This window comes from Strix uralensis, chromosome Z (genome assembly GCF_047716275.1).
Source record: "Strix uralensis isolate ZFMK-TIS-50842 chromosome Z, bStrUra1, whole genome shotgun sequence".
NCBI lineage: Eukaryota > Metazoa > Chordata > Aves > Strigiformes > Strigidae > Strix > Strix uralensis.
In genome coordinates this window covers 39,424,057-39,437,078 of record NC_134012.1, presented here as the reverse complement: position 1 = coordinate 39,437,078, position 13,022 = coordinate 39,424,057, and the positions used below count along the sequence as shown (strand labels likewise).

The following is a 13,022-nucleotide window of genomic DNA, read 5'->3' as shown; positions in this document are numbered from 1 at the left end:
TAGGATCTCTTCTATTACAGTTTGCAAAAATCAAAATAAATAAATCATAGGGCTCTTTCATCTTTAATTTCTGTTCTGTGGTCATTTAAAGTTCTTAGTGACATGATGGATGATATCACTGTTGGAAAATGGCAAGGAAAAACTTATGCTTCTGTTTAGCTGCTTGGATACCTCATGAAACTCAAGAGCATTGCAACAAAACACTGATATCTTGACAAGAAAACTTTTTTATGCACCAGTTTGGTTGAAACTTTAATTTGTAAAATAACCATAAAACCATTGCAGATTTACTGAGCAAAACCAAGAAGAGGCCTTCCTGAGATATCAAAAGTCCAGACTGAAAACTGCACAGACAGGAGACCTGGGCTTGCACCTCTTACAACTCTGATGTATGATGTATGCCCTGATCATGACATAGAAGAAACAGTCTTTGAACCGATTCGGACCTTGGAAGGGGAGAGATAAAGAGAGAATATTCATAAATGTCACACATCAAAAAGTCTTCTTTTCATTCCCCTGCAAAGGAGGAAAAAAAAGGTTAGAACTTCCTTATTGTGTTGGAAAATAATTGCTAGTGACCTTCATTCAGGAAGCAGGTAGCCCTCAGAGACAACCTCTTCAGTCAGTGCTCTTGACATATTGACAGGGCTGCAAAAACTTTATTAAGCCAGTCTTGTGAATTCAGGGCTACTAAAGTTAATATATTTTATTTTAACAAGATATGCTCTGCCCATACATGATTCTGGATGTGCAAGTATATGAGGGAGAAAGACAAACAAAAATAAAGTAGTAGTGATCTTTTCCCCCAACTTTGTAAACTCCAGGTTTCAAAGGGGAAAAAAAGCAGAAAATAAAACATTTTACCAATGTGGCAGTTTACAGTCAATGTCTAATGCTCAGAAAACAGCAGGAGGAAAGATTGTTTTAACAAAGTCATTTTTCAAGTTCACCAGTGTGAATAAGCAAGTTACTACTGCTCTTTATCAGGGTGAATACGAACCTGTCAAAATAATGAAACCTTTTATCAATGGCAGATAATGAAGGCAAATCAATAAAAGGGCTAAATCTTGATAGCCTTCCCTAGCATTTTTCCCTGAGAATATTAAAGGAATGGAAAAAATGAAAATAGAATACAATTCTCCAATTCCGCTGTGGGCTAGGAGTGATGGAGACATTAAAATAAGACCTTACTGAACAGTCTGACTGCACCAGAATGTGTGCCTTGATGGTCTGTGACACCTCCTGGTCTGATGTCTGTCACAAAGGCTACATGCAAACTGAATATGACAGAGGGGATTTTGAATGTGAAACTCTTGCATTATAGCAGTAAAGGTGAGGATGTAAATGACATGATGGATGCTTTAATACAGTTTAAAAACAGCTCAGAAAAAAAAGCAGTCGTTAATATGGAGCCTCATTATGCATCATAGGTGCAACAGAATGCACAAGGTGCTGCTACAGAGCTTAAAAAATTGCTTAAAACAGGTTGATCTTCCTGTGCTCTTCGATGGGTTATGTTTGCACATTTTACATTTCTTTGGCATTGGGAGTAATCTGTGCAAGACATACATTTCATCATGAAAATGAAAAAAAAAAAAAGCTACTTTCAAACTTTTATCAGCTGTCCCAGCAGCTTGTAAAAGAGATCAGACATCCAGCTTGCTGATTGTCTTGCATGCTGATGGCAGAGAGCTGACAAGGAGGTCATTCCCTGTCCATTTCTGCAACATGAACATTTAAATCTGGGGGGGGGGGTTTCCCATTTTTGTCAGCACACTGTGCCACACAATCCAGGATTTTCAGTTCACGCACAAACACATGCACATGCAGATGTGTTCATGTGGTTACATGTGTTTACAACTGTTGCATCAAGGCTTTCTGTTGAAGTTTTCTGCCTGTAGGAACAGCAATCCTTGATTATCTGGGAAAATGGAGAAGACAAGCTCACCAGTCTTGCCTTGTGGTTTGTTTATATGCTGTATAAAGTGGGAAAATATTAAATAAGAAAATAGAATTAATCCAAACAGAATCTCCTGTCTGGTTGTCATATCCTCTGAGGGCTCCAGAGATAAACTCTGCTTTATTTCATCTCCTTCAGCCCTGTCAACCGTGATCACTTAGCTGTACAATGATCCAGCTCAACACAGAGTTGAGTCCACTGTAGTCCTTCTCTCCCTTCAATCTATTTGATAGCCTTTTTATGAACATTATTCAACAAAATGGAGAATGTAAGCCTGAATGCCTTCAAGGCAACAGGAAACATAAGTAATGATGTAAGGTAAAAGAATGATTAGATTATCCTCTCTTTCATCTGGGTTTTTCTAGACCGTGGCTACCATCAATGGAAGGTTATATGGGAGACCTTGAGGACAGGTGGAACGCTTTAAAGCATCTCTAATGGTACTAGAAACCTGCACTTGAACAGCTGATTTAGGTTGAACACCACATACTTCATGGATCCAAAATTACTTTAGGTAGGAAAAAGATGATTAAGCAAGACAGCAAGGCTGCCTGTAGGCACCACATCCAAATTGTAGGTATCTAAGTGAATATAGCAAACCCATAGTCACTTTGGGCAGTATTCATCTCATCTGAAGACACCAGACATATATGAGCTGAGCATCTAAGATCTCATTAAAGATAACAGAGAAAGAGTCAAGAGGAGCAACTTCATTACCCATACATAGGCATCTACTACTGTTTGAGACGCCCTAAAATAGGTCCTCTAGACTCGAGCTGGCTGCTCCAGAAGTATATGAGTTAACTCTAGGTCCTGTGTAATCTTTTAAAAGCCCTGTGCAGATGCCTTGGACACTACCACATATCAAACAATGCTACATTCCTATATTTAGGCTACAGAATTGTGTCCCCACAGAGGAACTGAGAGAGCCATTCGGTTCATGCTAGGGTAGACACCAATGTATGATCTGCTGGCTAATTTTCTACACTGCATTGAATGTGTTGACTAAATCCCTAGTGACCAGAAAAGGAGCATAAGCACCTACTGCACACAGGTGATCCACAATCAGGTGTTTGAATTTGTGACCTACATCATTACCTTCTGTCAGGTATTGAATTGGCCAAGAAGAATTTCTGAATAACAATCTGTTGGTTCAGAAACTTAAATTCCCTCTAAATTGTAGTTCACATTTACATGCAATTTTCAGAATCTTCTGTTCATACCATACCAAAGCATTCAGAATGAAGGTAAAGACATATACTGTCGCAGTTGAGACGGACACGACAAACATCAGATTGTGTGAAAGCGACCAAAATGGCTGCAAAAGCCCCTTTATTGTTTTAACAAGCTTTTTTATAACCTTCTTCAAAGTAGGTGTTCATACAGGATTGGTTTACTTTAGTAACTAACAGTTCACGATTGGGTGATAGTTTCTCGCCTGAATCGTCAGGACAGTTCTTCTTATCTTAGTTCTCTAATCTTGTTTCCATGGCACTTCTCGGGACTTTCTGGCCTCTCATGGATACACTGGAATGTCTTCAAGGTTAAATTCTTCTTCAGTTAGACTAGAGGCAGACCCGCTGCCTCCCCCGACAATTCCCCCTTTTTGTATTTGTGCTAGAAATATTGCAGAAACAGTCTTCTGCAGGGCCCTTTGCAGAAGACTGACAAGACATGGCAACATCAAAAGCACAGTCACAATTACCAAGATCATGACCCCCACAGTTTTGACCAGAGATATCAACCATCCAGAAAGTCCCCATCCTTTAAACATCCTTGTAAGCCAATCCAATCCGTCCTCTTCTGTTAGACGCCTCACACCATCCTTCAGCTGCTGTATACTTTTAAAAATAGATTCTGAGTGGTCAGACAAATTCATGCAACACATTCCTTCAAAATCTTCACATCCATGTCCTTGCGCTAAAAGCAAAAAGTCAATTGCAGCCCTGTTCTGTAAAGTAGCATGTCTAACACTATCAACATCAGTTAAAAGGCCACTTAAAGCTAAAGAAGTAGCATTAGTCTGTTTGCTAAGCCAACATCCCAACTTATTCAAAGTCGTTAAGGCATTTGCAACACCAACTCCTGGTGCCAATATGGAGGCCGTTATGATCTGGCCTGGATTCCAGAATTCAACGTTATCTCGACAAGAACTTTCAAACCGATGAACGGTCCTTGGGACTCGCTTATGTTTTCGAGTCATATTCAGAATCATTGACACATTTGGTGTTAATAACGTGAGACGTCCGAGGCTACACGGGCCTCCATTCAGTTTAGATGGGACGCCTCCCCAGGCACGATCTCCACAGATTAGAAACACACCAGGAGGTAATGCAAGAGGAACAGCAAAAGATCGTGAGATGTTAGTCGAAGTATAATTGCACCAAGCAGTTGAATTATGATAAGCAGCATTAGTTGCATTCACATTTTGCCCTCTCCGTGTGGTGTTATAGGAGTAATTAAAAAACACACAAGCATCCATTATAACAGAGCCTAGCAACTCTAGCTCTTGGGGTTCTTGCGTAACCTGTGGAAGGTGACTATATACACCATCCCAATTATCTGTACAATTTTTTGAAGAGTTGCAAAGAGAGAAAGCCTGAAGGGTTTGTGGGATTGGCCATGTGTCTACTGGCACTCCCACCAAACAGGTGGAGAATGGATTTTCCGGGTTCGCAGTAGAAAGGCACAAGGTTTCTTGATGTGTCATATTTGCCAAAGTTACCCAGATATTCTGCTTGGGTTGTGGAACTACCCATCCTTCAGCCTGATGCAGGTTCCAGCACAGGCCGAACACACCGAGCAGGAACCCAGCGAGGGCCGGCATCTGTAGAGACACAAGCATAACCCCTGCCCCAGGTTAATAATTCACATGGTCCACTCCACTGGCCAGTAATTAGATCTCTAACATGCACTTTGATGTCTTTTTGCAAATCCTGTTTTGAAAAAAGAGAAGAGAAATGCTGAAAAAGAGGAGGTAAAGAAGAATTATCCCCGTAATGGAGAAAGTTAAGAACATAAACTGCTTTATCTAAACATGCCTGTGGTGGTTCCCCAATCATTCCCCCTTTTTGTTTTTGAAGCTGCCGCTTCAACGTACTATGTGCACGCTCAACAATTGCTTGTCCTGTTGGGGAATGGGGAATTCCTGTAACATGAGTAACACCCCACAAATTAAAAAATGTTTGAACCTTCTGTGAAATGTATGCTGGGCCATTGTCCGTTTTTATTTGGCGTGGTACCCCAAGCATAGAGAAAGCCTTTTGGAAGTGTCGAACTACATCTTTTCCTGTCTCCCCGTTATGTGCTGTTGCTACTAAGGCATGAGAATAAGTATCAATGGAAACATGAACATACTTCTGTCGGCCAAATTCATTTATGTGAGTAACATCACTTTGCCAAATCTGTAAAGCCTGCATACCTCTGGGGTTAGTACCAAAATACACTGGTGTGTGAGTTCCTTGGCAGTCAGGGCAGGCGGCTACAATAGACCGAGCTTCCGCATGAGACAAGCCGAACTGCCGTCGTAAAGCTCGATATCCTTGGTGAAAAAATTGATGTGATAATACAGCTTGTTGCTTTATGTTAGGAACAGTATTAAGAGCCATAGCGGAAACAAGAGCATCCACTCTGGCATTACCTTCTGTATAAAATCCTGGTAAAGTGGTATGACTACGGATGTGCATGATAAAATAAGGTTCTGTCCGTAGTTGAATACTTTTCCAGAGTTCTAAAAGTACATCAAATAATAATTGATTGTCTGACATGGTCAAAACCACTTTGTCTAGTCTAGAAACTAAGTTAGCTACATATGCTGAGTCAGTTACAATATTTACAGGAACAGAAAAAATAGAAAAAACAACAGCCATTGCACGTAGCTCTACTACTTGTGGAGAACCATTTTGATATACTACTTTGTTGTTCCAGTTGTTGTTTTCATACCATACTACTGCTGCTTTACCTGTTTTTCCTGAGCCATCTGTAAAAACAGTAGGGCCGTTCACTGGTTCTGGGCGGCTTAAATTTTTTTGACCAAATGGTATTTCTCGAGCAAATTTCAGTAGTGGATGTGACGGCAGGTGATATGACACCTGTCCTTGAAAACCCGCCATGGCTGCCTGTAGTTCATAATTATTTGCCAAGCACCATTCAAAATACCAATTTTGAACAGGTAAAACAATCTTAGCTGGGTCACGCCCTGTTAGTTCTGTACATCGTTTTCTGGCTTTTATGATTACATCAGCAATAAGCTCAAACAGTCCAGGAGCAGTTTTTCGTGGTCGGAATGACAGAAACATCCATTCTAGAATGTGCAGTGGGTCATCCCACTCAGAATTCCACTGCACCAAAGCACCAAATGGTACAGTTTTGTCAATTAGTACAAAGAGTTGCACCAATTGAGACAGATCTATTCGAGAAACAAATTTCTCGTGTATAGATCGTTCCACCATGTGAATTACCTTTAATGCTTCCTCAGTTAATACTCTGGGTTCTGTTGGATCATTGGAATTTTTTAATAATTCCAATAAAGGTTGCAGTTGTGAATTGGTCAGTCCGAGATAGGGTCTAATCCAATTCAGAGATCCCATTAACTTCTGTACATCATTAAGGGTTTTAACTTCAAGGTTAAGTTTCACAGGTTGAGGCATTACCTGCCTACCTGTGACTGTTAGTCCTAAATACTTCCAGGGTTCTACTTTCTGCACCTTTTCAGGGGCGATAACTAATCCATAGTGTTGTAATGAATTTCTAGTCACATTCTCCATGTCATTCAACTGCTCCTTGTTGTTTGATGCTAACAGGATGTCATCCATGTAATGGTAACAATAACTGGTAGGGAATCTTTCCCTTACAGGTGACAAAGCTTGTGCCACAAACCATTGACAAATTGTTGGTGAATTTTTCATGCCCTGCGGCAGAACTTTCCATTGATATCTTTTTGCAGGTTCTGCATGATTGACAGAAGGCACAGAGAATGCAAATTTTTCTCTGTCTTGAAAGGCTAATGGTATTGTAAAAAAACAATCCTTGAGATCCATGACAATGATTTCCCAATCTTGAGGGATCATGGCCGGTGAAGGCATGCCTGGTTGTAGAGCCCCCATCGTGGCCATGACAGCATTGATCTGCCGCAGGTCATGCAAAAATCGCCATTTTCCTGATTTCTTTTTTATCACAAACACTGGAGTATTCCAGGGGCTCTGAGAGGGTTCAATGTGTCCAGCAGCTAGCTGTTCTGCCACCAATTCTTGCAGGGCCTTTAATTTCTCCATTGGTAGGGGCCACTGATCCACCCACACAGGGTTATTCGTTAACCAAGTTAAAACAAGCGTGGGTTGCCTAACACCCTGCAGCACAGTGGCCCCCGTTAAAAATCCGTAGTAATCTTCACCCCCCACTGTGACAAGCAATCTCTCCCCCATAGATTGAGGGGAGCTGCTGTCACATATGGTTTAACGACTGCTTGTTGGCCCTCAGGATTGGTGATCAGAATTGCCGTAGCTGCTGTTCTTGCTCGTGCGGAGCCTCCCAGCCCCACTACCCCTGTGTCCACATCCTCTGTTGGCCAGGTGGATGGCCACAGATAGTTAGAAATAATAGTCACATCGGCGCCCGTATCTAGGAGCCCCGCAAGCCTTACTGTAGTCGGTGAATGTCCATGATTTGACAGCGTGCACGTCATATGTGGTCGAGATGATGAGACAGTCTGAGACCAGCACACTTGAGGGGGTCCTGTAGAACCGAAGCCTCCATCGCCTCGCAGTCGCTGTTCTGCTTTTGGGACACAACTCAAAAAAGGAACAAGTTGAGCAAGACGAGTACCTTTTGGAATCGTAACAGGTGGATAAAGGGTCGAAACTAATGCACAAATTTGACCCGTAAAGTCAGCATCAATGACTCCCACATGCACGATTAATCCGTTTAAGGTGCTACTTGATCTTCCTATAAGTAACGCACTCAGTCCTCGTCCTATGGGACCCCTTGCCTCAAGAGGGACCTTAACAATGTCTTTTGTAACTATAGTTATTGTGTCGGCGGTGGATACATCCAACCCTGCTGAGCCAGTAGTTGCGGCTGATAGCTGCTCACAGAGGGGATTTGACCTGTTGTCTGGAGGGGATTTGATGTCCTCACGCGCCCTCTCGCGCTCTTCTTGTGGTTTCCCTGTATCGGTTGCCCGTTAGCATGAAACTTGGAACGACATTGTTTCGCGAAATGTCCCGATTTCCCACATTTATTGCAATTAGTTCCTGGTGGGACAGTCATGGGCTGCTTGCCTGCCGACCTTCTGTTCGGGCAATTTACTTTCATATGACCGTCTTTACCACATCCAAAGCATTTTCCTGTATTTCGCATGTTCATGGCAGTAGCTAAAGCCGCCATTTTATGTTCCACTGTACCAACCTTTGAACATGCGGCCACCATGTCAGGAATAGAAGGATCTCCTGGTAAAGACTGTATTATCTTTTGGCAGTCCTCATTAGCATTATCCTTTGCTAGCTGTTTGCATAACATTTGTCTTAACGTTTCATCTTCTACCTGTTTCTCCAATGCAGCAGATATTTTTTCTACAAATTGCAAAAAGGGTTCTTTAGGACCTTGCCGGATAGCAATATACTTCTGTTTTGGAGCTGCCATTTCCATGGTTCGCTTTAATGCTGTAATCCCTATGTGTTGTGCCTGTTCAAGGACAATCGGAGGCCACGTAGCTTGCAGCTGAGGGTTACTAAATGGTCCCTCGCCAAGCAAGGCGTCTTCTCCGAGTCCTAACCTCGGATCGTCTTGTGGCAGTCGAGCATTATTTTGTGCAGCTGCTCGTGCCATCTGCCTCCAAGTAGATTGAAACACTTGTAATTGTACTGGCTGAAACAGCACTTGTGCGAGATGTGTAACATCATATGGACACAACAAATCTGTGCTGATTATTCGAATAAGTTGCATCACCTCAGGAGAATTGATTCCAAATTTCTGTGCTTTATTCTGCAAATCCTGCACCACCTTCCAACTGATCGGATTGTGCTCATCATGCTCATTTGTGCCTGCAACAGCTTTATAAACAGGGAATGCACCATAAGCCTCTGCTGCTATATCTACAGGCTTTGGACATGCCGGGGTTGGAGAGTATGGGCTGAGGCGTTCGACCAGATCCCAGTTGCCAGCCTCAGCAGCATACTTTCTAACTCCCTCCCAAAATCGATCAGGGGACCTTGGAATTACAGTTACTGTGGATGGAGGGAGAGTCCATGGCTGGGCTTTCTTCACCATGGGTTTATCTGTGATATGTAGAGTTTGTAAAGCCGTGGTTAAAGCTTCTTCTCCCTCACTTTCATTTTCGCTCTCGCTCTCTGGCTCTGTGTTACCCGCACTATTTTCCTCCTCGGGGGGGGCTGATGGAATCACCCCTTCTGCTGCTGCGCCGCTAGGGGCCGCCGCTGCACCACTAGGTGGGGGGGGCTCCTCATCGCCCCGCAAAATATTTAATGGTGGAGGAGGAGGAGGTGGGCGAGGGCGCGATCTGCTTTTGCCCGTGAGGGGTTTCCTGCCTGCTATTCCTGAGGCTGAGGTATCCACTGCCTTTGTCCCTTTGCCACAGTCCTCCCCGTCATTGTCTTCAGGTCGAATGTCTGTTAGTTTCCCATCAGAGGCCTCACGCTCTATCTTCCATTCCTTTAAGGTTTCACTCAATAAGCGCCATGTGGTTGCCAACTCACATGCCTCTTTTTGTCCTTTAGAGACCTCATCCAATATTTTCAATCCTACTGCTTGCCATGCACTCACACTGAATGCAGTAACTGTTGTGGCTTCAAAGCCTTGCATCTTACTCCATAGCAAAATCTTTTTCAGGCTTTGTTCTGAGGTTTTAACCCCCTTTCTTTTTAATAGGGCTTTCCAGGTAGACAAAATTGTCTCCTCTTCCTTTGTTAATGACTGCCCCATAATTACAGTCCCGTTCCCGGTGGCTCACCTTTTTAGGTGTCGAAATTCAGGTCCGGACCAGGCAGATTCCCTCTGCTCTCAGCTACACCGGGCTCCGTCTCCGCGGCTCTTCCCGCCGCCGTTATACTTCTCCTTTAAATGACCACTTCGCTCTAATCACGTTGCTCTAATCAATCACGTCGCTCTAATTTATCACGTCGCTCTAATTTATCACGTCGCTCTAATTTATCACGTCGCTCTAATTTATCACGTCGGGGTCACCATTTGTCGCAGTTGAGACGGACACGACAAACATCAGATTGTGTGAAAGCGACCAAAATGGCTGCAAAAGCCCCTTTATTGTTTTAACAAGCTTTTTTATAACCTTCTTCAAAGTAGGTGTTCATACAGGATTGGTTTACTTTAGTAACTAACAGTTCACGATTGGGTGATAGTTTCTCGCCTGAATCGTCAGGACAGTTCTTCTTATCTTAGTTCTCTAATCTTGTTTCCATGGCACTTCTCGGGACTTTCTGGCCTCTCATGGATACACTGGAATGTCTTCAAGGTTAAATTCTTCTTCAGTTAGACTAGAGGCAGACCCGCTGCCTCCCCCGACAATATACACATTTCTAAGTCTAATAAATTTGCAACATGTAGAAGTTGTCTGAAAAAAGGGGAAGCGTCTTTCTTTTTTGACATTCTTCAATTAATACTCTTTCTTTTTCAAACTCAGAATGACATTTTAATTTTTAAATTGGCAAATTAACATAAAGTTAAAGGGATTACATGATCCAGAAATGAAACACTTGAAGTAAAGCAGATAGCTTCAAGGTTACTCCAAATGTTCCCTGTAATGTTGTTGATAATTTCACTTACTGCGTTACCCTTTTCATCCTGCCTACTCCCAAGATCTATTCCTGTTATATCCAGATCATGTCCACATCTCTTCTCACTGATCCTCATTTTTCAGCATGGTGACTGAATCAGAAGCTGTTTTTTCACCCAGATGTAGAATGGATTATGCTTATTGTCACAACTGAAGACTAAAAAGCTTCCAATAGAATCAGATTTCTGAGACTGCCTGTGAGAAAACCTATGAGAACCAAAAGCAGATCAGTTCAAAAGTGGTATTTTTTCAGGCAAATTATTTAGCATAGTTCCATAAATTATACTTGTGCTTGGTTTTTAAGCTTTTTAAGATGATTGCTTTGTATTGATTTTTTTAGATGAATGATCAGTAAGTAACTAGAAATTATCCTTATTTGTAAAAAAAGTTCTTTTGTGCTGGAGAAATCTCTACCCCAACACAAACAGGTAATTCAGATCATTCAGAGTAGCATTAATATACTCATTTTTTTTGTGGATTAAGTGGCTCTTGTAAAGTGTCAGATTAAATTAATTTTAAAGAGGATGTCAAAATGGAGATTCAGAGCTTCTTAAGTGAGACAAATAATCTAAAATTTCAATCTACAGAAGTATACCACAAAAATATGACTGATTTGCAATCTGATTCCGGAGTAAAGCACATAACTGCAGTTTCCTGAGCTGAAAATACAAGCTGCTTCCATTTTATTGGGTGCTTATGGGATAGAAGAAAATATCAAGGATGCTACAAAATAGAGTTTGGGTCATTTAAGTGATATAAGCCACACATACAAATGCAAGGAAGTGATTTTTGTGGTGGTTTGAAAGATGTAGTTCATCTTCTTCATAACATACTAAAATTACAATTTGTTCCTCCCTGCATCCTCTTTGGATGTGATGCTGCATTGTCTACGTCCATAACTGGGATTTAAAAAAACCCCAAACAAATCTCTTAACAAAATAATATCTTCTCATTGCTGTTAAATACTTTTCAAGTTTTCTATGCACATTATTAATACAAAAACCTTAGCAAAATTATTATAATAAAGTCCTAGTTCTTACTGGCACATTGGCTTTGTGCTAATTTCATGCTGATTTATACTTAAAAACCTACTTCTATTATTTCCTGATATCAGCTCACCTCTTTCAGTAAACAAAAAAGGAAGCAGGATTAACATTTTCATCTTTGATTATTATCACGAGCAAATAATAGACCCAGCTCAGGCACATAGAGGCAAATTTTGCCCTGGAGAATTTCCCATCTGTTTAGGCAAGTCTGACAAAACATAGGAGGAACAGGGTACTAATCTCCCAGTTTTATAAGGAAAACGGAAGAGGGTAAAAGAAGTTCACAAAAGAAATACAGGGCAAAGAAGGGAACATATTTTCTGAACTGTCTTCTGGAATCAGAATATAAAATATTCTCTCTACCTGTCTTAACCTTTATGATGAGGATGTAGGGAACATTTATGAAAATGAGTATAAATACATACAAAGGTAAGATGTTCCCTAATCTAACTGCTGCAAGGATGCATGCTGTCAGTGGTAAAAGGGAAGTTAAAGCCCCCATCACTCTTTTTCTACTCCACTGCAATACTCCTGGCCTTTACTGCAGTTTGCATATCTGGAAGGCTTAATGACTTATCTAAACTTTGAAATATATTTTAAATAGAATTTCTTCCTTTAAACTTATAGAAATACTTCTCGTTCTGAATCTCAGAAAACTTCAAGGATGTGGGAATGTAAAGGATGTAAAGTGGAGGGACTCCTGGGCACTGAGGATGTCCAAGACAACTCCTGACTCCATTCTGGGCAGAGATCTGAGAAAATACAAATCTTCTTCCCCAGCTCTACTATGGCTCCCAAAGAAACGTTGGGGTACTGGAAGAATTCTTGTACACTGCTTGAGCACTTGTCATGCTCTTGCTGGTCAGTTCAGCTGCCCAGGAGACACAGCTGCGTGTTGTCAAAACTCTGCTCTTTTCCTTTTTTCCTCCCACTCCCACTGCAGATGATGGTCCCCATCCCTTGTTCCTGGTTAGCAGAACGCTGTTTTCCCTGTGATGCCAGGAAGTCTCAGCTCATCTCCAAAAGCAACTGTTTTCAGTCTTAACATACCAATGTCATGGATACTTTTTCCCCATCCAGGAACTACTTGTTTTCAGTAGATTTAATGATACTTCTGAGATTTGTCTGAATGAGACCTGTCACACTTTGATGTTGATGATGATCAGAACACTTTGTTACAAGGATACAAATGACAAAGGTTGAACTCTGG

General features: G+C 41.6%; 1 protein-coding gene across 1 annotated transcript; it reads right to left on the bottom strand.

The window, feature by feature from the left end:
- Positions 1–3,236: 3,236 nt before the first annotated feature.
- Positions 3,237–10,843, bottom strand: LOC141938241 (uncharacterized). The gene is made up of 3 exons (XM_074856907.1): positions 10,765–10,843; positions 7,602–8,125; positions 3,237–4,787 (listed from the first exon to the last, which is right to left on the bottom strand). Exons 1-3 carry the CDS (start codon positions 10,841–10,843, stop codon positions 3,477–3,479), a joined length of 1,914 nt encoding a protein of 637 aa, XP_074713008.1. The 3' UTR covers positions 3,237–3,476.
- Positions 10,844–13,022: the final 2,179 nt, after the last annotated feature.